This window comes from Sander vitreus, chromosome 13 (genome assembly GCF_031162955.1).
Source record: "Sander vitreus isolate 19-12246 chromosome 13, sanVit1, whole genome shotgun sequence".
In the NCBI taxonomy this organism is placed as follows: Eukaryota; Metazoa; Chordata; class Actinopteri; order Perciformes; family Percidae; genus Sander; species Sander vitreus.
In genome coordinates this window covers 4,533,167-4,558,981 of record NC_135867.1, presented here as the reverse complement: position 1 = coordinate 4,558,981, position 25,815 = coordinate 4,533,167, and the positions used below count along the sequence as shown (strand labels likewise).

The window sequence follows — 25,815 nt, the reverse complement described above, 5'->3', positions numbered from 1 at the left end:
AGTAGTTCCAATGAAAATGGCTCACAGTGAGGTCTGTAATAGGGACACTGTTTCTGAAAAGACGTCACAATTCTTTCTTTTATGTCATTTTTCAATGCTGTGAGCAGCACAAACTCAATTCCGTTCACGTCCATTGTGAAATATCAGCGACAGACAGCAGAGAGGGAAGTGGGAATTTGTTTTTTGGAATTTGAATGAACTGACAAGTCACTCTCTACTGAGATAAAATATGTCAGTATTCACAACGTGTGTTGAATCATTTCTCCTTACAGAATGACACAATGAAAATGTTCAGTATTATAATAATAATAATAATTTTATTGTATATACAGCACCTCCATAAAGTGACAGCCTGCTGATTTGCTGATCAGTCTTCCTACTATTAAACTCTAGGAGAAAACCTTATGTGTACTAATCTAGTTTAGTTAGATTCTGCGTGTGGGTGGCTTTATGCATACAAAACAGCAAAACGTCCTAAAGACATAAATTGATACATTAACTTTTATTTTATTCACCTTACAGGCAACTCATTAAGAACAGGTTCTTATTTACAATGGCGGCCTGACAAGTGGCATAGCCACTTGGGTATAGGGAAGGAGGGCTAGATAAAAAAGAATATACATTACAAATACATACAGTTTAGAAATTACATAAAATACAATTTGAAATACTACACAGAAAACAATAAATATTTAATATATAATAAAATATTTAGCTGGAAAAATTATTATGTAGAGAAGCAACTGCATATGTCCATGAACAAGGATGATATGATAGTTTTGAAGGATGAAATGGAAATTAGTTCATCCAGTTTGAGAACATTTTGCAGAGCGTTCCAGTCGCGAGCGGCAGCAGATTAAAAAGATGCGAGACCAAAGGCAGAGTTGGTTTTTGGAATGCTTAATTGAAGATGAAGTGAGGACCGGGTGTTGTATGTGACAGACTTTGGCTGCAGCAGGTGACCTAAGTAAGGAGGTGATCGGCCAAGTAGGGTCTTGTAAATGAAAGTGAACCAGTGAATCTTACGGCGAATGTGAAGGGAGGGCAGGTTGACATATGAATATAGGGTGCAGTGTGTTGAAGGGGGCATTTGTGGCAAACCTGATAGCGGAGTGATAGTGTTGAGTTTTGATAGAGTGGTCTTGCAAGCAACCCTGTATATAGTGTCACCATAGACTAACATGGGTAGAATGGTCATTTGAATGAGAGTGAGTTTGGCAGAAGTGGTGAAAGTGGAGTGGTTTCTGTAAAGGAAACTGAGCTTGGCCTTGACATTAGATTGCAGCTTTGATATGTGGATGGAAAAAGAAAGTGAAGTTTCCAACCAGATGCAGTATTTATATGCAGTGACTTGTTCAAGAATAGCCCCCTTGCAGGTGGTGATGTTAAAGGCGAGACTTTAGTTTTGGAGGTATTGAGAGTGAGTTTGAGTTGGGAAAAAGACTGCTGTAGTTGGGAGAAGCTATCTTGCAGGGTAGCTTGAACAGTATCAGGGGAAGGACCAGTGGCATGAAGAATTGTATCATCAGCATATAAGTGAATTGCCAGCTGCCTGAGGAATGTTATTAATGTAAATTGAGAAAAGTGTGGAGCCAAGTATGGAGCCTTGGGGGACACCCTTGGTGACCGGGAGAGAATGGGAGAAAAGGTTTTCAAATCTTACACTTTGCACCTAGTGAGAGAGATAATTGGAAAACCAAACCAGTGAGTGATCAGTGACACCAATGTTGCTAAGTCTGTGGATGAGTGTATTGTGGTCCACAGAGTCAAAAGCTTTGGCAAGGTCAATGAATATAGCAGCACAGTGTTGTTTGGTATCTAATGCAGATGTAATGTCATTGAGTACTTTTGTGGTAGCTGTAACACAACCATACCCAGTTCGAAAGCCAGACTGTGCCCCAGAGATGATACTGTTCACATTTAGGTGATTGGTTAGTTGTTTGTTGACACGATTTTCCAGAATCTTAGACATACAAGGCAAGATGGAAATTGGCCTGTAATTGTTTAGGTCAGCCTGATCACCGTCCTTAAACAGAGGAAGCAGGTGAAATTTCGGCTGTATGGAGGGAGAGATTAATGAGGGCTGTTAGGGCAGCCGCAATGACAGGGGCCGCAATTTTAATGAAAAAAGCGGCAAAATCATCTGACCTAGCTGTTTTATTGGGGTCCAGAGCGATCAATTCCTTCAGGACCTCCCCCACGAAAACAGGCCGGATGGAATAACTGTGAGGAGGTGCTGAAGGGCTGCAGGTACTAGGGGCTGCATGGGCTGTAACAATAGAGAGAATAAGCTTGAGAATTTAAAGACTCGGAAACAAAGCCAGAATTTATGAAGTGACGATTGAATGCTTCAGCCATAGAGTTTTTATTAGTAACAACTATATCATCCACTCTTAGAGACAATGGTACGGACCGGGGTGTGTTTTCAAGTTTTTTTACCGTGTTTCAAAATGCTTTAGGATTGGCACTACAAAGTGAGAACTGCTCTTTAAAGTAGCCGGCTTTGGCCTGCTTCACTGCTTGTGTGGCAGCAGAACAGCTAGATCACGATTAATCCATGGACGGTTGCGTTTTTTTATGCATATCTTTTTGTTTGGGGCATGTTTGTCGATCACAGCAGTAAGAAGATCTCTAAACAACAACCACGCATCGTTTACGGTGGGAATCAGGCTGACTCTATACCAGCTTACATTGGCCAGATCACGTAAGGAAGCTTGAGCATCAAAATGTTTCAAAATACGTTTAGTGGTGATTACGACAGGCTGTTTGACAGAGAGGTGTTTTCTAACAAAGGCAACGAAACAGTGGTCGCTGAGGTCATTGCAAAATACACCCGATAGATACATGAGTGGGGCATTTGTAAACACATCTATCAATGTAGCCTTTTCACGGCTTTTTGGGTTGTATCTGGTTGGAAGGTTTATAATTTGGTGAAGGTTTAGGCAGTCAAATTGTTGTACAACTTTCTCAGGGGGCTTAAGCATGTCCCGGTTTAGGTCGCCGAGTGATCACTAAAACTTGAGGGTTAGAACTCTCAACCCATACTTTAAGCTGGTGCAGTTTAGGTAATATGCTTCTTGCGTTTACATGCAAAAACCCAAGGTTAAATAACATATGTTATTTGAGGCCACATGAACCGCAGGGAAAGCAACACCAGAAAGAACACCAGAAAAGGGTCCAGGATGGACATGAACATTACCAGAAATCATAAGCAGTAATATTATCAAGGCCGGACAGAGAACAGCTGAGGCACTTCAGTATTGTTATTTTAACAAAACAGTTGTATGCAGTTTGTTGGGTAATGCAATAATTTTAATGAACATTCTCATAATAAAACATGACAGCAGAGCCGGAGTGACAGAGAATCTGTCAGGCATTAACCCAAAAGCACAAGTACAAGGTAACAGGCGTTCATTTCAATTATCCTTCTGTAACTATTTCAAACCACAGCACCTGACTGAATGCCACCGCTCACCGTCGACAGCCTGTTGTATGTTTGTTTCCACAAACGTTCACTGTCGAAGCACGTTCAGCTGTCTGGTGTCGCACTCACTACCTGGCTGTGATGTGCTAATGGTAACTACTGCAGCACTTCAAGCCTGGCTGCCTTTTGTCTGCTCTGCCTCTTTTGCATGCCATAGAGGTCACAAAAGCTATCATTAGATATACAGGGCCTGCGTATGTGTGCACCTCTATTGTCACGCATGCATCAGTGTCATTACAGAGGAAGCGAGCCGGGACACAAAATGTTCAGCTTTTGCATGGCGATGGATTGACCTGAACCATGTTCACATGAGTCTTTTTGTGGCAGGTTGATGCTCGCGCTTGCCGCCCTTGTTGTGTTTTCATTGCTTTAGCAGTTGATCAAACATATCATTTTGTATCTCTGCTTAATCTCACGTCTACCCAGCAAACATTTTGACATATAGGTATTGAATTATGTCCTGTCTTGTTTCAGTGTGTAAGTACATGTAAATACAGCACCAAAAGCAAAGTTAAACCAATAGGTCAACATTTGGGGAGAGACTTATCTCTGCCTTTCCAGTAGGAACACGAGAAGATCGTTATGGAGCTAATGTTTGTGTGTTAAATACGAAGCTGGACTCAGCTTAGCATAAGGACTGGAAGCAGGGAGAAAAAGTTATGAAAGGAAAACATATGAAATACATAATCAGTTATCAATGAAATACATTTAGTGTTAACATTTTGTGATTTTCAATGACTACAGTACGTTTACATGTACACTAATATTCCACTATTATCTCAAATATTGCAATATTCCTAATTTGATACAGGTCATGGAAACAGCATTTTCCATTTGGATATATTTCAAATTAGGACTCTTTCCAAATGATGCATTTTCCGATTAAGACGTGGAATATGCCGATATTATTTGGATTTTTGGAGCATCCTTCGGACATGTTTACAGCACATTCAGAATACATTTATGCGTCTCAATTGGGGTGTTTACCGCAGTTTGCGACACACGGCGTCTTGCCTGTTTACAGTCAGATTTGTGTGACGTACAACACATGGGAGAAGTTAGCCTTTAGGGCTTTCTGCTAGGAAGCCCTTTCTGCCACAAATCTTGTTAGGACAGGAAAGGATCATGGTTTGGGTTAGCATAGACCCTTTTTGGCAGAAAGCCCTGAAGGCATACGCAAACCATTGTAATTTAATAGAGATGCATGGCCAACAAAAAGCCAACATTTCTGGTCGAAAGGTAAAAAACAACTTCTTCTAAACATTATGAAATACTCAACAGGTTTTTGGATATGCGTGAACATTACAACACCGACCTTTTAAAAAAGGTGGTTGGTGGAATGAAAGACAGAGGTTGTGTTCATATGATCGAAATAGGCGGTCGCCGGTTGGAAACTTCCTATTTAAAAATCCTATTTTGTAAACTGCATGTAAACGGGAATATTAGTGGAATATTCATTTTCATTAGCCAGGTAAATAGCTTAGTAGGAATATTTTCTTTTGAAAATGAGGGCAAGAATTTAAATATTTTGGGCATGTAAACAAAGTCAATGTGGGTGGCAATACATTTCTTTCAAATCTTATTTTCTTTTGCAAATTAGTATATGAACAGTTTTAGGAGACAGCGTTGGATTAATATACTATCGCGAGATTGCCATGCTATTTGGTATGAATAGAATAGTGGTGCCCAGAGGATGATTCACAATGATTATCTGTGTCCTGACCTTTCCTCTAGTGCCACCATCAGGCCAAAATATCCACATGCTCCCCAGAGGATGGACCCTTTCCAAACACAAAGGCATCATTTTTTACTTTGTAATAGGCTGACTGTAGAGCTGGGAAAATAATAGCTTCCCATCCAAAACCTCTTCATTTGGTTATTTTAGTGGTCTGTTCTGTAGCACAAACCATAGGACAAATTTTAAAATGGTGATAAGGTTTGAACGTGCATACACACCATTGTGGCAGAATTGGAAAAATGCAAAAGAATCCCTCACTTTAACTACCTTTTAATTGGCACAAAGAGCAATTAAGTGCACTGATAATGAGGTGTTCTCACTCCAGTGCAAAGTGATTTCTGCTTAATTTTCCAGTCGTACATGGCAAACAATATACTGTACGTGCTTTGGAAGTAATGTTACATATATTTGATTACTAAGGTGCTGAAACATGCCCCAGTATGCTCTTTCAATGTGTTGAACTTTGAAGTAATACATTTTCATTGTCATCTGGTTGCTGTCATGTTGTCCCCAATAAAGCTCGACAAGAAAAGTCTGTTTGTGTGTCCAACAAATAAAATTCACATCAAAAGTGTCCCAATAATGCCACTATATTTGCTCATTTCCTCTCTCTGGCACACAGGATCAGATCTTGACTTCAGTGTATTGGAAACTAATGAGGTGGCGCTCCACTTTCCCTCTCCACTTATGCACTCACCCGAGTGTTTCACCCAAAACGCATGGCAGATCTGTGGGATTTTATTTTGTATTTTTTTAGATTTTGGCAGAAAAGAAAAACAGGAAATGAGAGGGAAAAAAAGCTCTCATTGTGAAGGGTTTTGTTGGACCTGTTGCTGTAGCGTGACTTTGATCTAATTTTGGGGTATAAGGAAGGAAGGGGCAGGGGTTGGTGAATGGTTTGTCAGGATCGTAATGCGAACAGTGAAGGGCCTTTGTGTAGCAGCATGAGGTTTCAGCACTGATCTTTGACCCACATTTTTAAAGGCTGGATTGTTTAGGTTGCCAGCCTTCACTATCAAAGTGATTATCCTGAAGCTCCGTGTTTTTAGTGTTTCAAAAGGAAGGCTTGAATGAAACTCTATTAAAAGTGTTGAAACCAGAATTTATGAAACCAGACCATATGACATCTGGTCTGGTCAGGGTGGTGGCAGAGCATAAAAATGTGTTTGCCTTCGACATCAGACGCACACGTTCACATCCTGTGTCACGCTGTCTCCAGCATTTTATTGAGTAGTTTGTTTCATATAGAGACAGCAATGAATCAGTTGTAGCTCAGTTGAACAACTATACAGCAAAAGATGTGTAATGCCGATATTCAATCACTAGTTGAAAAGCATAGCAACATGAATAACTAAACCGAGGAGAAAAACACCCTGTGTATCTTCACTCACATTGTTTCACGTGAAGAATATTATGAAATGTTGTATTATAAAGGTGTAAAATGTGGATTGTCTTCTAATTTTAAAGTGCAAAATACTTAATGAGGAGTTGTTGCATCATTTCTCACGCTATGTGGACCAAGTCCTGAGTCCCTGTTTATGAATACAATCCGACTGCAAAGGGCAACAAAAAAAACCTGGTTGACAAATTCCCATCTTCTTCCAGATGTCATATCACCCAACACTAAAGTCGCTTTTCCATTACGTGGTACCTGCTCGACTCGCCTCGACTCTACTCGCCTTTTTTGGTTTTCCATTACGAAAAAAAGTACCTGGTACCTGCTAACAGGTACTTTTTTAGTACCACCTCAGTCGAGGTTCCAAGCGAGCTGAGGCGAGCCGAAAAGGTGATGTGATTGCGACAGACGGGGGTGTCCTGAACAAACCCGCTATTTTTAAATAGTTTAGCCAGCTGTGTTTTTTTTTTTTTTTGCTGCCTCCAGCTTCATTTGAGACTAAATGTGTCTTCTGGCTGTGGCAACAACAACACACCTTCTACGTTCTGTGTGTGTGTCGCGTTAGGTCACGACAGTTTCCTGCAGCGCCGCTTGTTTTACAGTTCTGCGGAGGCTCCAGGCAGAGCTTTCGCCGTAGCCTACGTACACACACACACACACATGGCCGGCTCGACGCATGCACCAGCGCACAAGTATAAACATCAGGCCACTTGCATAGTATACGGCGAAAGCTCTGCGTGGAGCCTCTACAGAACTGTAAAACAAGCTCAAGTGGCCTGACGTTTATAGCCGGCATATAACGACCAGCCACGCTGAGGCGGTACTAAAATCTGCAATGGAAAACGGACGCACAGTGTGTCGAGTCGAGTCGAGGCGAGTCGAGCAGGTACCATGTAATGGAAAAACGCCATAATACTACCAGACATTGAAAGAGCAGTCTCGCTTTGCCAGACCCTCCTCCAAAGCACGCTGAAGGAGAGTCTGGCTACTCCACATAGCATTCGCTGCAAAATAGTAATGCGAGAGAAAACTTACATTGGACAGATAGTCTAGCTAGCTGTCTGGATTTACCCTGCAGAGATCTGAGGAGCAGTTAACCATAGTCCTCACAAATCCACCGGAAGTTAGGACGCCAACACAAAGAAAGCCGAAGGAAACGGAAAATACATGCATCCGGCGGAATTTCCTGCGGCACCGGAGCAATCCCGGAAGTGGAACTCGAAGTATATAGACTAACCAGTTACATATTGTAGGTTGTGAACATTTTTGCAGATGTGATCAATATGAACATTCTGTGTAATAAATTAAAGAAATATAATCCAGGCAGCATGTTGTTGATGTAAGATACTTGCAGCATATTTAGTAACTGATGTTTGACTGAACTGACACAGTTTGATGAAATGTTGGTGTCAGAAGAAGCGAGTTTACGTTTTGGTAGAAATTAAATTTAAAAAAAATACACAAATAATGTATACACTGTAACTGTATCACCACAGTGTATAAAGAGTATATCATCACCATATTCTTTATTCAGGACACACAAAAAACGGTCCATGTTCAGGTTTTTCTATTTGTTTTATGCTGTTTGTATTACTGCAAAATAGTTTTTACTGCAAAAAAGACCCTCCTAAGGCCATTCTTGCAATAGCTGCAATAGCTTGCAATAACTGTTCTTTTATTATTCTAAGTTGACTCATTCTCCACACAGAGTATTGCTGGGCTGTTTTGGATAGTGCAAATATAAACCTGATTTGACTCTAAACTGCAGGATCTCTGGTGACATGACAGGTCCTTCTGGAACAACCTAAAACTTTGCTAAAGAAAAAGAAAAAATGCCTCAGGTTAAGTCACCATGTATGTATTTGTGCAATGTATTAATTCCCTTACCAGTCACCAAAAATCTGTGCAAATGTTTTTTGCATTCAAGAGACCTAAATCCAGTTTAAAATGTAATCCTATAAGGGGGCTTGGACTCTAAAGGAAGACATCTCACATTTGAGATCTTTAAACCCTCTTCATTCATTCATTCATTCATTCATACATACAATTTTTATGTTGTCATTGATCTCTTTCACATTGTGATTTTATCTTTCTTCCTTTCTTTTTAGCTACGCTGATTAAAAAAGGGACTGATTGATAAATGCTGTTAACGTTCAGTGGCACTATTCCAGTGGTAGAATGAGAAAACCTGAGGGAAACTGATGCTATTGTGCATGGTGCCATCCTCTGGCCGCTGTGGTGAACTGCAGGAGTTCACTCATAATGAATGAGCACTGTGGTAATCATACCTTATTAACAGGTTCGTAGCAAATTATGAGTAGTAGTGCACTATTGTCCTATTTGTGTCTATATGGATATGTAAACTTCTCAAGTCACAGAATAAACAATAAAACATCAGCAGTGAATTGATACATTTTGCAAAGGGATCAATTTAACACAGATCACATGGATCACAGACAATCATATTACAGTAAGTCGCCTAAAATAAGATGAATCAGTAGACCTAATAATCATTTTATTCTTATTAGATACATATATCATAGTCATTTACTGTCTCCTAATTGATTCATTGATTCATGACATAAGTTCTTTTTAGATCATTCAATCGGTGGATGGATATTTTTTGGTGAATTCTTTTAGCCTAAGATGCAGGTGAATCTGTTCAAGGCATGGAGCATTTATTCCTTCAGTTCACCTGAAAACTGAAAAAAAAGAACAAAAGCACTAAATACAGAGATACGTATTATTTACTGGACTTTGGACAGGGATACTTACTAAATACACACTTTGCATTTATTTTGTAAACAAGGCAACGCAATCGGCCATGTATTACAGTTACAGATTCAGTTGAGTGATGGCGGATCTTTCGTAGATAATATTTTACACTCAATTGATTTTATTCACCTGTGGCCATTTTAAACACACAGAGTCCATGTGGGACTAAACTAATTAAATCAAAAGGGAAGCTTTATTAAATAAATAATTAGATTCGTAAACACAAAAAAAAGCATAAATCAACCAGTTAGACACAAAAATATACTAATGAATTAATACTACTTATGACTTGTAGTTACGGTTATTACTTTTTACTTATATTTATTTTTAATATTTTTATTAAAGCCTGTTTTCATTTCATAGTGACACATGCTATCACAGGGTGAGCTGCAAGGATAGCAGCTAGTCGAGTTTTAATAACATATTTCAATTTATTTTAAAGTTTATCACCTCAATGTGTTTTATTACTTTTTTGTTTCTATAAATATGTCCCACGTGGCCTTTCATAAAAGTAAGACAAAGACGGTAAATACTTTGTTTAGTCGCTGAACACTTTTGTTAACTGCAAAGGATGAAATATTATCACATTTATTGAAATACAATTCCGTTCCTTCTCTTTCAACGTGTATAATCACGTCTCTTGACACAGCAACACAACTGAATAAAACCACAGCACACATCTGTATTAACAGAAACGTGTTGAAACACTGTTATCCAAATCCTATTCAACAATATCGTTTTTAGACTATTTTTATTACATGAGGTGGCACATTAACGTTAAACATGACATCGATTTGAAGCGCTACAAGTTTACATCATTTTACTCACAGACTTTTGAGTTACAATTACATGAAAATAAACTAATAATATGCCTCAACAATCTGTGTGAATATGTATTTCTATCTATCTTTATGTAAGACATTTGACATTCAAGGAAAGGGGACATGCAGTCAAATGTTTTCCTTAATATACATGTAGTGCAAAACAGGTCGTAATATGCATTTATTGCCTTACTTATGTAAATTCCTTATTTATTGATCCATATTTCATATATTTATACAGATGTTTTACACTGCAACAAAGACTTGATAATGTACAAATACCCTGCTGCTCACCAACTTGTCTCTAAGTCCAAATTTTATTCTTAAACAGTATCATTAATGCTGATATATCCAGGTTTGACCTTTATCACAACAAATTGTCTGGTTTTTCTTCTCAGGTTTTAACCAATGTAGCCTTTAAAAGACAGTCATTACTGTGGCCATCGTCAATATTTGTTTTAAATTGGCTAATTTTATCCCAAAACCTTTTTCCCAAGACTTGTATTCTTCTAAACACAACCAGACCAAAACATAGTAACAAGTAAGTGATGCTTGTGTGGCCCAGTTTTCCTTTTTTTTCCACATAGTTTAAGTAAATAAATGTATATTTGCACTTTATATAAAAAAAACACATTATACTTTTATATACTTTTAGTATACTTTTTATACTAATACTACGTAGCAGATAGTTACGTTTTACCAGGTTAATGTATTTGTTGATGTTTGTTGATTTTATTGTATATTCATCTTTGTTTGGTTGTCTTATAGGGAGATGGGCTGACATCATTAAAGTGGATCCCTTAGCTAAAGTATCTATGTCTGTTGTGTTACCACTACTGCTATCCTTTTAAGCCTTCATAATGACAAATAATAATTGCATTTATAAGTGTCTAGGGACATTTCTGCCTGGGCATCTCAAAAAGCCTTGGGCTGGCCCTGAAAACTTCTTAGATTGCAATCGCATCATGGGACTTCAACACTCTCTAAACCTACCTAAAATGATGGTAATTATAATAATAAAATGTGTAGGGATATAGTGGCAAACCTAGTTGGTTAATTAACCTTTGTACATAGGCCCCAGCTACAAGCCTTTCCCTGTTCCATTACTATGCGAGTGCCTCCCTGTATCCTCTGAGCAACGCAGGGCATAAAGCCACTATCTCTGGCCTTTTGAATTCAACGCTCCACCCACTGAGCTTGTGTCCACAGCAGTACAGTGCTGAGACTCAGGCGACCTGCCACACTGACCACAGCGTGCCCAGTGTGATGCTGTAGGCCACCACAGCCACCAAGTAAACTCTGAAGAGCAGCACGTCCAGCACGTAGCCGACCTGCAGCCACTCCTTGGCAACTTCCCGGCACCTGTCCCTCTTCTCCAGGAAGTGGCGTATCGCTGTCACTTCCTGCAGGATGTTGTCCATGACAGGCGGGGTGTGGTCCCTGGAGGGGGGCAGGCCCAGTCCCAGCAGCCCGCCTTCTCTGTCATGGTGGCTAAGCCTTCGGCCTATCTCACAGGTGTGGTGCAGGGTGCACTGGGCTGCAGGATAGGACAAGGGTATAGACTTCATTTTAGTTGGAAATTTGTATTTCATTGAAGCAGGTCTGAAGATTGAAGCAAAAACAATGAGCTTCCTTCTTCTTCATTAGAAGGAAGAAACAAATGTGAAAACAAAGAGGGAAACTAATCAGTGAAATTGGCTGTTGTAGATTTTGGTTACACCTTTAACTGTTTTAGGCTACTGTACATGCATTGACCTGTACCTTACCAGTCCCATAGCTGTTGTCTTTGTAGTGCTCCAGGTCGGCGCCCTGGGAGGACAGTGTTGAGCAGAGCCGGTGCTTCTTGTGGATGCAGAAGAGGACTGGAGCTCTTTCCAGCACCAAGTACTTCACCCAGTGGGGCACAGGGGGCTGCAGGTCCTGCTTGTGGACCAGACGCACAATCAGCACGGTTTCTGTCAGGCTGATCACCAGCAGGGCCATGCAAACCACAAAGTACACACCTACAGAACAGGTAAGATGAGACAAGGTGTTTGATGATGATCCTCTTACAGATATTATTTGAAAGCAGCTAGCAGGAGGGTACATCCTTTTCACATCTAAATGACTTGGTTTGGAGCGTGTCTCATATAGACATTAGATTGCAGGTTTGAGTTCAGACTCTTTTTGGAGATTTCCAAAAAGTGGTATACTGTTATAGACCCATGATGTAATAGTAACTTGTTTCCCTGCCTTCAACCCAATGCATGCTGGGATAGTCTCCAAAATCCTGAAATTAGTGCTTGAATTTAGCCTGAGTGCACTCTCAGAAGTTGCTTTGCCCACACCGATCTGTCCCTGCATGCTTGACTTGCAGAGTAAATGTCACTCAGTTTTGTTTTGTGCTCTCCTGACATCTCAATTTCCAAAGCCCTTTCCTTTTTTATTTACACATGAATTTAAAGGCAAACTATTTTAAAATCCTGAGCTGACACTCCTTGCAGAAATCCTGTTCTGAATGCAAACGGCTGATAAGCAGCAATAGGTCCCAGTCACCTATCAGCGGGGTTCCTATGGCGGTGGCAGGCAGAGTGTCAGATACAATGATGAGGAAGACAGAGTAGCCCAGCAGCAAAGTGATCTTGAAGGAAACCCTCTCTCCACTGTCTGGTGGCAGATAGAAACCCACAATGTCCATCACCATCAAGAAGATACTGGGCAGCAGCAGGTTCACAGTGTAGAACAACGGCCGCCGTCGGATCACCACCTGGGAAATGTAGGTTTTAAGTCAAGTCAGTAGGTGTACTGTGAAAAAAGGCAGAATGTGGTTAGCTTAGCTAAGCAAAGACACTGGAAACAGGGGGGAAAAACAACATGGCTTTGTTCTAAGACTGTTAATAATTAACACGTTGTACCTCATCCGTACAAACAGAACTGTAAAAATAACAGTTTATCCATCTGAGTTCTGAGCAGTATTTTCGTCTATACAGTGAGCGGTTGGTGTGTACATGCTTTTGGTTTGTTGTTATGCCAAACTACAGTATGTCCTAACTCCATCTTTCTATCAATATATCAATATTATTATTAATATTATCAATCTTCTCATCTCACGCTTACAAAGAATGCAAATAAGAATATTTTCCAAAAAATACACAATTATTTGGGACCACAGTTCCTTTTTATTTAGTATTATTTGGGGAAATATTTTTTTACAGAGTTGACAGTAGAGAGACTGTTTGAACCAGGGACCTGGTTTTTTAAATATTTAAAATATTTAGAATGTCCCTTAACATGTTGCTAAACAAAAGATAGCCCCAAAAAAGTAAAAATAATTTTGTTTTGAATAAAGTTGTGTGAAAACAGCATAAGATTCATTAAAAACGGAAAGTAGCCTAATTCAGTTTTAAATAACTCAATAGGAGCTTAAATGGTGAGTAATTCAGTTCTAAATAATATGTTATCAGAGGTCAAATAAAAACACAAATTACACCTTTACACTTTTAGTTTGTATTGGTCAATCAGTGGTGAGTTAGTAGTCAGTTAGTGATACCTGTTGTGACTGGCAGAAGGTGAGGATACGAACGAAGAGAGGGCGGAATCGGCAGATACACACTACACAGAACGCAAACGAGCAAAGGAAAATGTGAAACGAAATGGAGGAACAATTATAGTAGGTAGGACACCAGCACTAACTTTTCATTACTTAATTTCAGATGGATAGCCTAAGAGTGTGTGTGTCTGAAGCATACAGTCAATGGTCTGAAGTCTGAATTCTGTGAGTAGCCTAACTGAAATCGCTTAGCAGCTAGCCACTTAGCTAGTGGGAGTAATGATGCTAACAGTTCGGCTAACGTTAATTAATTGTGATGAAGGCACCTGTTGGACAGCCAGATAGCGCCGTTTGTGACCGGAAATGCCTCTTGGTGCCTGGGATCTTCGACACAAGCCATCTCCAGGACTAAAACCGAACTGTAAGTGGAACTTTATTTGCCTTTTTAGTAGTGTGAGTGAATATTACTCTACTGTAGTGTAACGTTAAGCCACACTGCACTCCAGCTACATACAGGCCTGCAAGATTTAGCTCTATGTATTATTTGTGTGAGGGGAGTGGGGGGCTTGTATTAGCCAATGCACAGTAATTTCTCAGTAAGATGTGTAAATCCTAGAAGAGCAATTAGGGAAATTGCCATTGAGACTAATTCATCTCTGTTTATTTTGGTGAGTTTGTGTACTAGATACACCACCCCACATATGCTACTAATAACATACACACAAATCGTACAATCAATATTACAAATACTTACATGGAACTTCATCTCAGCATAATAGTCATCATTGTCCACACTGAAGATCTTGTAGTTGGACAGTATATGAAGCAGCTCCCACTCTCCTTGGTTCATGAAGACACTCTTGTCCTCCCTGAGCTCCTCAGGGCTTCGCATCAGGGTGATGTTGATGTCATCAACTACAGATCGAACACAATGTCGGGAGCAGCATGAAACGGCCGCGGCAACAAGTTACCTTTCACCCTCCACTCTGCTTTCTAAGCACATGTCACAGCAGGGGAGAGTTCATGGATGCACAGAACAGAGCGGTTGTTCCACTCAAGTCTTAATGAGAAGAGTTGAAGAGAGAGTCGGATGTTATTTTCTGATGCCGGTGAATATTTTTCTCCACTTTGCCAGAATTGCATTGAAAGTAGCATAATGGCAGATTATTCTGTTAAAAAAAAGCTGGCAGTTCAATGAAGCATTGCTTGATAGTCTATAGGAACGGAAATAGAATATTGAACAGCCAAATCCGATTTGACTGACAACATTCGAATTTGGTACAGTCCTAAATTTTACAATGGAGAGTTTGGGGAACAATTGTAGCGTTCTCCTTAGTTTTCTCTTCCAAATAAGTTTGGCTTACCTGGGGGCTTTGTGTATAACCTGTCAGCTCGTCTGACTGCTTGTGTTTATTTCCCCATCGTTCTTCTTATTATTATTATTATTATTGGGGGTGTCGCTGACCACACAGAGCTCCACAATTAACTTGGTGAATACATTATTAGTACTGATAGAATTGATGGACAAAGATATGAAAATGGGACTCAATTTGTAATAAGCTGTTATTAAATGCAGGTTTAAACAGATTAATTAATAAATTGTTTCTAAGGGAAGTGGGTTCCATTTTGTGTTCATTTTGGAGTTAAAACAAAGAAACTCTGTCTTTCTTAATGCAGCTAGGGAAAGCACCTTGCGATCATTTTTTATGTAGTTGGAGACCTTATTTTTTTAGAAACCTTAACCTGTTAAAACTAGGGCTGTGTATTGGCAAGAATGTGGTGATACGATACATATCACCATACATGGGTCACGATTCAAAATATTGCAATACATTTCGATACTGTGCGTAAGGCAATATATTGGGATTTTAGATTGGGAAGTATAATTTTAGAAAAACTAATATTTAAAAGAAAGACGTGATGTTCATAAAAGTCCAAGAAGTTTACTTTAGGTAAACAATTCTGTACACAGAAAATCAAACTGCCAGTTTGGGATTGTGGTTCACAGGTTCTTAGTGAGCTAATGTTTATATGCTAAAGTAGGCCAAAGTTCAGCCATAGCTACATTGTTAGCTTCTAGCAAAAAGTCAGGCACTGTTAGGCAAGGACACTAGTGGTGTCTCAGCATAGCCATCTAGTGATAGGGGGTTTAAACACAACATAAACGTAAAAAAAAAAAAAAAAGAAATCGATATTGCCTTTTTGAAAATCTATACAGTATTGCAAAATAAAATATTGAGATACTCGTGTAGCGATTTTTTTTCTTACACCTCTAGTTAAAACTACACACATGGAGAAATGCAGATCCTGATGATTGATTTTCAATTTATTTATGAAGGCTTAAATGTCCCTTTAAAACCAATTAGATTGCACAGGTGATGTTTTACCCAAAACAAAAGTTGAATCACACATTGTACTGTAAATGTGTGTGAAGTAAGTGAAATATGTCTTACTGGTATGTAGCCAGCTCTGGAAGGTGAGGCTGCATTTCTGGACATCAAATGGGAAGTTGTAGATGTTGAGAGTGCAGGCTGTGACCACCTGGATAGGTTTATAGTTGCGCACCAGTCCATCATGTGTCACATAGACATAAGGTATGTCTGGAGACTTCCCCACATCTACACTGCAGGTTAGAGACAAAAATGTCAACAACAGTTAGTTGAGGAGTAAAGACAGACCCTGGTAGAATAACTGCAGTAGCAGAAATAATCAACGGGAGCCGTTCTTACAACTCATTGATGAGGATGTCAGGCACCCACACATTATTGGTAGGTAAAGAAACTTGTTTGACTTCATCAAAGTCTTCTGGGTTCCACACCAGGAATTCATCCGTCCATGACTAAAATATTGAAGAATGGAATAAGCAAAATTAGTAAATATTATAGCATTAGTGTCCTAGTAACAGAAAATACACATTTATATGTATAATGTTGTGAAGTCATATAGCCAGGGTGCGATCTGTGATCATGCACAACGAAAGAAAACATGCAATAATTACATCCCCATTTCAATACCATGGATAGAGTGCCACTCAGCCAGCCATGCCCAAACTTATTTCTGAACTTCAGTGTTCAATGAAAAATAATCTCAAAATGTCAACATAAAACACAGCGCTTTCAAAGCGGAGAGCAGAGATCACCTCGCGGCGAAAAGCAAATACTTTCACCCAGGAAACGCTCGTTCGTTCCTCGGTAATGTTTAATCCAAACCACAATCTTTTTCCTAAACTTAACTAGTCATTTTGGTGCCTAAACTTAAGTTTGAGTTTATTGAAATCATGCTCAACAGCAACAACTATATAAAAAGCAGAATTTACATCAGTTTAAAACATAGAAAGTCTGATATATATATATATATATATATATATATATATATATATATATATATATATATATATATATATATATATATATATATATATATAGATAAGATAGAAGGGAAATCACGCATCCCCCCCCCAGCAAATCCCACCATGCATACTGTATAGCCATAAGGTAAAACTGGATTTGAAGAGGTATACAATACACACATCTCACACAATTATTAAATGGCATTGTCAAAGTACTAAATGTAATCACAAATGACCCTACATTTGCTATTATAATCATAAACAATCATTGCGTGTAATCATGCAGTAAACCAAAGTAGCTACAGTAAGCAACCTACAGTATGTGTGAGGATTTTTTTTTATTGTTTTATTGTTGTTTTACCTGTCTGTACCACACATATGTTGTCAAAACCTGGTTCTTCTCATCCTGCAGTGGAACACAATAAGACATCTGTTTTCAGTTTTAATCATTTTATCTTTCAGATCAAATATTTTTTACATTTAGTATATTGTAATATAATTCATTGTATATTTTATTCATTGTTTAGTATTTATAAAATATATATATATATATATATACTTTGTTCAATTAATATATTATAGTTACAACATTTACAGATTTAAATGTAACACCTTGTTTATGGAGTTATTTTAAATAAAGCTTCAAATTAATAATATTCTAAAACATATATGCTTTAATGAATTAAACCCATCAGCTCTTGTAAGTTGTAGAAGAGGGAGCTACTGGTCCACCCTCAGCATATTTAATCGAAAAGCTTCTGCATATTTGAGAAAATGAGATGCAAAACCAAGTGTGTGTGTGTGTGTGTGTGTGTGTGGGGCTCAATTATGGGAAAACGAATCCTAATCACGATTATTTAACACAATTACTCATTGACTTTTGGAAATGTGTTGCATTTATTGAACTTAAATCAGTGAAAACACCTTGAACGGTGAAATTTCCCCTAATACTTTTCCTGTTTGAACCTTTTTTTTTCTCATTCAGAACAGAAGACAAAATAAGTGTTAGCTTGCAAAACATAATGTGCAAAATATTAGTTTTTCTCGATTACATTGTTTTTTGTGATATTTAGGAGCCGTAGTCGCAATTAAAATCCAATATGATTGCACAGCCTCACCCTATAGGCCCCTGAACTCCAGAACCAGACTCCAGACTTAGTGATTAAGTTGGTTGGTGTATAATCTTGAAGTCCTGCCTTGAAGATGGTCCCTGTCTCAAGGTTTGCGTTTATGCGTATTTCTAAATTAATGCGCTAAATCATTACCACACAGCAAACCTTGGGCCAGTACAGTCGGCACAAAATCGGCAGCACATTTTTTGCCACAGGGCCCGTAGGAGGTTAATCCATTCATTTTTCTGTATTCATATAAGTGTTGCAAATCAAATTCACCTCGTAAAGCCTCAAAGAGGTTTGCACACGTTTGAATGTGTAACGCAGATAAAACAATAATAAAAGGAGTCATGACACAGTAAATAGTATAAATAACACTGCATTGCGCTTCACTGTTTGCAGGTTAGTGTGACATTGTGGTTGTGTGTAACTCACCACATTGAGGATGGAGTAAACCATGAGGTCTATGGCCACTATAGTGGACGTCCTCCAGTCTTTCACTGGCCTCACTCCCTTCTTATATCCCGCACTCAAAAACTCAGATAGCCGCACTAATGTGGCGTTGGCAAATCTTCCTGTGCTGCTGCCCAGTTTCTTCACTGAAAATGTATACAATACGAATTGTTTTATGTGCACTGACATAAAGAAGTCAAACATACAGTTTCAATCTCTTATATTGTCAGCAGGAGATGAACATTTTTGAATAAGTAAATAAAAAGCTATATATATATATATATATATATATATATATATATATATATATATATATATATATATAAACACATTTAAATACATTTATTTATCATTAGACCTTTGTGTAAACACAATTTATCACAAATGAGCAAACCTAATCTTTATTGGAATAAATAGCTTCTTAGTTATAATAAGATCTCGCTGATTAAAATGCTTTTTAAATGTAGATAGTGTTTAATTGCAAATAAAAGGTGTCGCACAGTTTAAACGGCAGCAGAAAAAACTAAATATCTACTGAATTCTATTCTAATTAAAACTGGACCTTAAAGAAAGTGAAAAGCATAAAAACAGCGTAAAAACAATTGTAAAATGAAATAACAATTCATTTAAAAACTGTATTTATACTTAGTAAATGTTCCTAGCTGGATGACTGTTAGCAATGTCACTTGTTGTGCCACAGTATATTAAATTGCATTTCCATGCAATGAAATGTGATATATTTCATGCCACTAACTTTAACTCAAGATAACTCTTATCCCGGTTTTGTAAGTATCACTTTTATTGGCAGTATTTATTTATACAAATAAAACAAAACAAGAAATGCAACATCTATATTTTAAAGCTATATACTGTATTTAGAAACAAACAGTGCCATTCATACCTAATGGCTTGGTAACTGTCTAATTCACCATTCTAACATTTGTAAAACTAATAATTTATCACAATGACAAAACACAGTAAAACATACATTGTGTATTAGACATTATGTTGATGTGTTTTAAATGAAATGTATTGTAATTGGGTATAAAATGTTATTTATTTTGGCACTTTAGCTTCGATGCAATCCTAAATGATCTGATAAACAACCTTGTAGATACTACTACTACTAAGATCAGGTAAATGTTTGAAAGCATATAATGGAGTGTAAAACAGAAGCTGTTGTACTGTACCTGTGCAGGCTCTTGATGCTCCTTGAATAAGAAGGAAGATGAGTGCTGTCCCGGCTGGCGAGAGCCTCATGGTGCCAGTTCACCTGTGTTTTCTTCTCCTGCTGTGGTAGGTCTGCCGGCTGCTCTGATGAAAGGCCTCGGGATGCCTGACACCCATCTCCTCCATATCCAGCCACTATATCCATCACTTGACTCTCATCCACTATCAAAACCTTGTTAGTGTCACTCAGCTCATAAGGGTGTATCCATCTGCTCTGACGCCACTCCTTGTTCAATAAAGCAGCAGCTCTCTGAGATAAATGGAGCTGAGAGACTGCAGAAATAAAAGCTAGTGACCGGATCGTTTGTCATGTCTGAGTAATCATTTAATTATGTAGTACGCCAACACCAGGCCAATGTGTTACAGTGATTTAGCACAATTAAGAGACTGTCAGGCAAGAGTGTTAACTCACTGACAGCAAAGTTTCAGCATTTAATTATTTGGCCTTCATCACATAAAACCCACAGTGGCCATAGTGGGCTGCTTATCTTCCTCTCTTAATATTGCTATCCCAAATGTTGAAGGCTTTTGAGGCTAAAAATAATTTAATCAAATGAATTTTCATTTGTGTGTGCATAATGTATAGGAAAATATGAATACAAATATTGTCTTAATTTCAGCCACTAGAGGTTGGGCAATATGATCTGGTTTGCAGTCGTTCCAATGCAAGTCAAGCTTTATTTGTATTGCACATTTAAGACATGGTGTTGGATGGAGTTGAGGTCAGGGCTCTGTGCAGGCCAGTGACAAAACACATATGCTTATCCAGTAAACACTGCATCTCCAAATGTGTTAATTTTTTTCAGATAGACTGAAAGATGAAGTTTTCATTAATGGTATGAGAAAATCCTCATACTTCCTAAGATAAATAATAAGGGCACTCGGAGAGCACGGACCGCCGCCATGGCTCGCCCTATCTCACAATGTTAATGCAGGATGAACTTTCCCAGCTCATTCTCCAATTTTTCCGACACCACATGAATGGGGATTTGGATCGGAACCAAAATGTAATGTGTTCTTCCTTGGCCCATGCTACACACTTCCACCAAATTACATGACAATTGGGCAATAGTGTTTTTCCATAATCCTGCTGACAGACAACCAAATCAAAAACAGACAAACTGAACCAAAAACAAAAACAGAACCTTCTTGGGTAAGGTAAAAACCCCATTGGATTCTCTGAAAAATGCATCAATGCCCCAAAGCTTAGCTCATAAAATTTTTGGCATTTTGGAGACACATGGTTTTCACAGGACAGCAACAGTATCAACAATTGCTCTAGCAGTGTTTCCTTTAGGATTTTTTTTTAGCAGTGGGGCAGGTCTGTCCAAACGTAGCAAGTAGTATGAAAGGGCAAAAATTTAAACACAGGACTTTCATCCCAGGAGAGCAGGGATCGCGTCCCGCGTGTGACTTTCTGTCCTGCGTATGTTTCCTTTCCACGATTGTTTTCCTAAATCAAACCCCGTTCTTCTTTTCCTAAACCCAACCAGTTCTTTTCCTAAACCCAACCGTAGCCTCGCAATAACACGTAGCCTTGCGATAACATGCAAGGCCACGTGGCTTTAGAAAGTGCCACGTGGCGTGTATGTTTACGCTGTGACGTTGCAGACTGCCGTCCGCTGTATAGAGCGTAGACATACACACGGATAGCTCAAAATGCGTACAGACAACACGCCACTTGGCTTTAGGAAAATGGCGTGTATGTTTACGTGAAGTCATGATATCACGTTGCAAACGGCTATAAAACTCGATTCCTGAACATCAAACACAAATTTGGTTTAAATGTCCATACAAATTTATTTGGTGGCCTACGTTTTGAGCTAATGAAACTGTTTCTCACAATGCAAAAATAATGAACATTGCATGAACATGAACAATGCAGCCTCTGAGGGCTCATTGATGTCTTTTAAAATCTATACGTAGACTGATCTCTCATGACTTAATGTAATTCAGCAATAAGAATTGACAGGTTCCTGTTTGGTTTGACTCTATAAGGCTTTTATTTTCACTTCTGTCATGTAATATATTTATATTCACAAAACAATCAGCTTAAAGGCTTTTCTTTTATTACAAAATGATGTTAGGATGACATTCATATTCACAACAATGTGAAAACCTAAAGCCTTGAACTTGACGTACAGCCATTACGTCATACAGACAGGAACAAAGCATTGATTAAACATTTAGCTTGGTTGCATAACATCATGTAACCAGATCCCCTGGAAGAAGAGGTTTACACATACTGTGAAAATTGCATTTATATGGATCTTTCCACCAGCAAGTTTGCTATGATGCACTCTTGATATTCTAGTCATGACTATTAGGAAACCAACAGGGAATAGAGACACAGCAGCTGGGCTTTGAATGGGTTATATTGATCTATTTTGTGGCTGTGGGATGGAGATTAAAGTATGAATACAATATCATAACATCACACTGGCACTGAGGATTTTCTCCAGAGCGCTGCTTTATTATACATTATCCTTGAGTAAATCTACACTGTCGGGAATTCATGATAACAGGCGATACAATAATGTCTCTCTAACTATAATGTTGCTATACAGTGGCAGTGCAATATTTGGAGGATAGGAAAACATAATATTTAGGCTCGTTTGAGATGAACTGCGTCTCGCCTGTAAAGTGGACGAGAGCAGGCGGCAAGTCGGACAGTTTCCAGCCGTTTCCAGCAGCCTTCGGGCTGAACAGGAAGTCGGAAACACTCACATCCTGTTAGGTCCGATTCTGATTTAATAAAATGTTATCAGACCCATATATCAGCTTGTACACAGTCTCCGGTTGTTTTTATTAAGACAGAGTAGCTGTCAAAATGCTCTACATGCGATCTGTTGCTGATGTTAATAGACAGACTAGATGATCTGTAAGCTGAACGGATTTAGTCTCTAGCTAAGTTTCCATCCACTTGTCAATCGAATTATCTGAAGTTCTGTAAAAAAAACTCATGCGAATAAAGCTGGTGAAAGTGTGTTTAACGGCTTTAAAGCGAATAAAAACCTGTGCGTAATGACGTCACATGCTGTTGCGGTCAAATTGGTATATTGAATTGATTTGAGACATTTTGAGGTGTTTCCATTCATTTTCGCACTGAATCGCACAACATTCAAGCAAACATTTGCGAACAACATTTTGCTAGACAAAATGGATCGCGTCATCTACCAACAAATGATCAATATTGCACAAGTTGTAATAGTGCTCATGTGCCAGCTGATAGCAACATATCAAGCTATAATAAGAAAACGACGCTATCAACACATTGCTATGATGATGCAGATGCAGATGCACGTACAATCATGTGAACAAATTAGGACGCCCATGCTAAAGTTGACTAAAAAGAGGAATAAAAAAAATCATCTTTTGGAAATTGATCTTAATGCCTTAATTAAAAAAATGAGGAAAAATCCAATCTTTAAGGACACCAATTTTCTTTGTGAATGAATAATGTATCGTAAATAAATAAATGTTCTTCCTTAAAATACAGGGGGCATAAGTCAGTACACCCCTATGTTAAATTCCCATAGAGGCAGGCAGATGTTTATTTTTAAAGGCCAGTTATTTCATGGATCCAGGATACTATGATCCTGATAAAGTTCCCTTGACATCATCACATCCCCTTCACCATACCTAGAGATTGGCATGGGGTACTTTCCATAAGATCATCTCTCAATGCAAATCAAACCAGCTATTAGGCTAACTGAAATAACTAGTCAACTTTAGCATGGATGTCCTAATTTGTTCACATGACTGTAAATGCCCGACGACAACGGAGGCGGCCTGTGGTGTGGGAACGACAGCGTTATATTTTGCTCGTAAATTAAATTCAAAAAGTCTCTCGTCTCCTCGTTCGTCCACTTCCATCTGTCTTTGTTGACACCTGCCATGTGTGCAAACAAAGCGGAAATACTGGGCAGAAATGAACTAAAACTTCTTCGTTTTGTGGCGGGTTGCAATCATAAAATAACCTAAACCTTAATCGCAATTCATTATTTATTCGGCAAATAACGTTTCCATCAGCGTTTATCGCATAAGCCGCATATATCGATCAAGATAAAATCCGATGAGACTGAAGTGTATTTCCTTTGAGTCGATATTCATGAAATTCAATCGAATTTTACTGTTTCCGTAAATCAGACAAATAGTAATTAAAATCCCTCCAATTAAAAACAAACAAAAAAAACGTCATGTTGAGTCGATTCTGAACCAATCAGCTGTTCGATCAGCTGAGAGCCAGGCGTTTCCCAGCATGCCCTGGGTCCCCCTGAGTCTTGCTGCAAGTGCACTGCCTGCGTCTCAAACCTGTGGCCGCCTTGATCTCGTGAGGTTATCGTTGCCCACGTGTGCGTGACGTCAGAGCAAGTCGGACACAATCTAACATGCACTGGGTGCCGATCGCCGGTGATCAATTCTGCACAGACCTGGCTCATCTCGAAAAAGCCTAATATTTAAAGGATAGTTGTAGTTTCAGACAACTTGAATTTTTATTTTTGTAGTTTTGGCAATCATTTGTATTGGCTATCATCAATAGCTGGGATCTGGGAACATAGTGACGTTACAAAAAAAGAAGTTAGACGGGGCAAGAAACATGACCTGAGAGGTTGTAAACTAACACATAAGCCAAACTTATTTGGAAGAGAAAACAAAGGCAAACGGTAAAATGATTACCCAAATTGTCCATTGTAAACATGTATCATAGTTTACAGATGGTTTTCCGGCTTCATCTTTGACCTTCCATACTTATCATAGCGCGTGTACAGTTTTTCTGTGCAATGAGGGAATATTACCGACACTTAAAGGAACACGCCGACTTATTGGGACTTTAGCTTTTTCACCGTAACCCTCAGAGTAAGACAAGTCCATACATACCCTTCTCGTGTCCGTGCGTGTTGTAACGCTGTCTGACGGTCCCACCGGTAGCTTAGCCTAGCACAGAACCTGCAGGTAACTGGTTCCAACTAGCCTACTGCTCCGAATAAGTGACAAAATAACGCCAACATGTTCCTATTTACATGTTGTGATTTGTAGAGTCACAGAGTGTACAAAAAACAACGTAACATGAGACACAGCCATCTTCTAACCGTAAACAAACCGGGAACTATATTCTGAGAAAGGCGAAGCTCTGCTACTTGGGCGGAGTGATTTTCTTTGTAGCAAGCCTTTCTGAGAATCGACTTGTCTTACTCTGGAGGTTACGGTGAATAAGCTAAAGTCCCAATAAGTCGGCGTGTTCCTTTTAAGGTGCACTCCAGGTTTTACCTCCAAGACACCTACAACAAAGAATTTACCATTTATTACAGATGGTTGCACAGTTAGATTTGGTGGAAAAGGCTCTGCTGTTTGAGAGCTCTCAATGAATACGAGCAGCGATGGGGATTCTGCTGAGAGAGCTAATCCCCAAACACTTAGTGTACTGCGTCAGATACAGAAATATACATCAAGATTCAGCAAGATAATACGAAAGCTTTAATGACATGAGAAGGAAGTTGCACAGCAATCAGTGTTGGCACTGAAGTGGTGAATCAGAAGAGTAATAGACCCAGTTTATAAAGGCCACTTTTATGAACATGACGAAATGATACTAACAAGCAAGCGCGTGACTTAAGTGTTCTCCCTTAATTTATATAACCTAAGAGGTCAATTGTAATGATATATTTTAAAAGCATTGGTTAATATCGGCACAAAACATAAAGTGTACCCTATTCTATAAACTATTGTGGGAAGGAAATTAAACAGGACCACTTTTTGAAGTATATTTTAAATACATATTATTCTGTCTACAATAATACTTCTGCATCCTTCCTTTTGCATTGTAACATATTTAGGCTTCTCCAACAGAATAAAGTACTGAATGCAGAATCACTGTAGATATGGTAAACATCACATAAGAACTTCACGAAGTCGCTGATTTTGCGG

At 38.7% G+C, this 25,815-nt stretch overlaps 1 protein-coding gene across 1 annotated transcript; it reads right to left on the bottom strand.

Annotated features, from left to right (window-relative positions):
- Positions 1-11,440: 11,440 nt before the first annotated feature.
- Positions 11,441-20,032, bottom strand: htr3a (5-hydroxytryptamine (serotonin) receptor 3A). The gene is made up of 9 exons (XM_078266678.1): positions 19,843-20,032; positions 18,640-18,803; positions 17,454-17,498; positions 16,473-16,582; positions 16,197-16,366; positions 14,498-14,658; positions 12,750-12,960; positions 11,970-12,217; positions 11,441-11,776 (listed from the first exon to the last, which is right to left on the bottom strand). The coding sequence occupies exons 1-9, from the start codon at positions 20,030-20,032 to the stop codon at positions 11,441-11,443; spliced, it is 1,635 nt and encodes a 544-aa protein (XP_078122804.1).
- Positions 20,033-25,815: the final 5,783 nt, after the last annotated feature.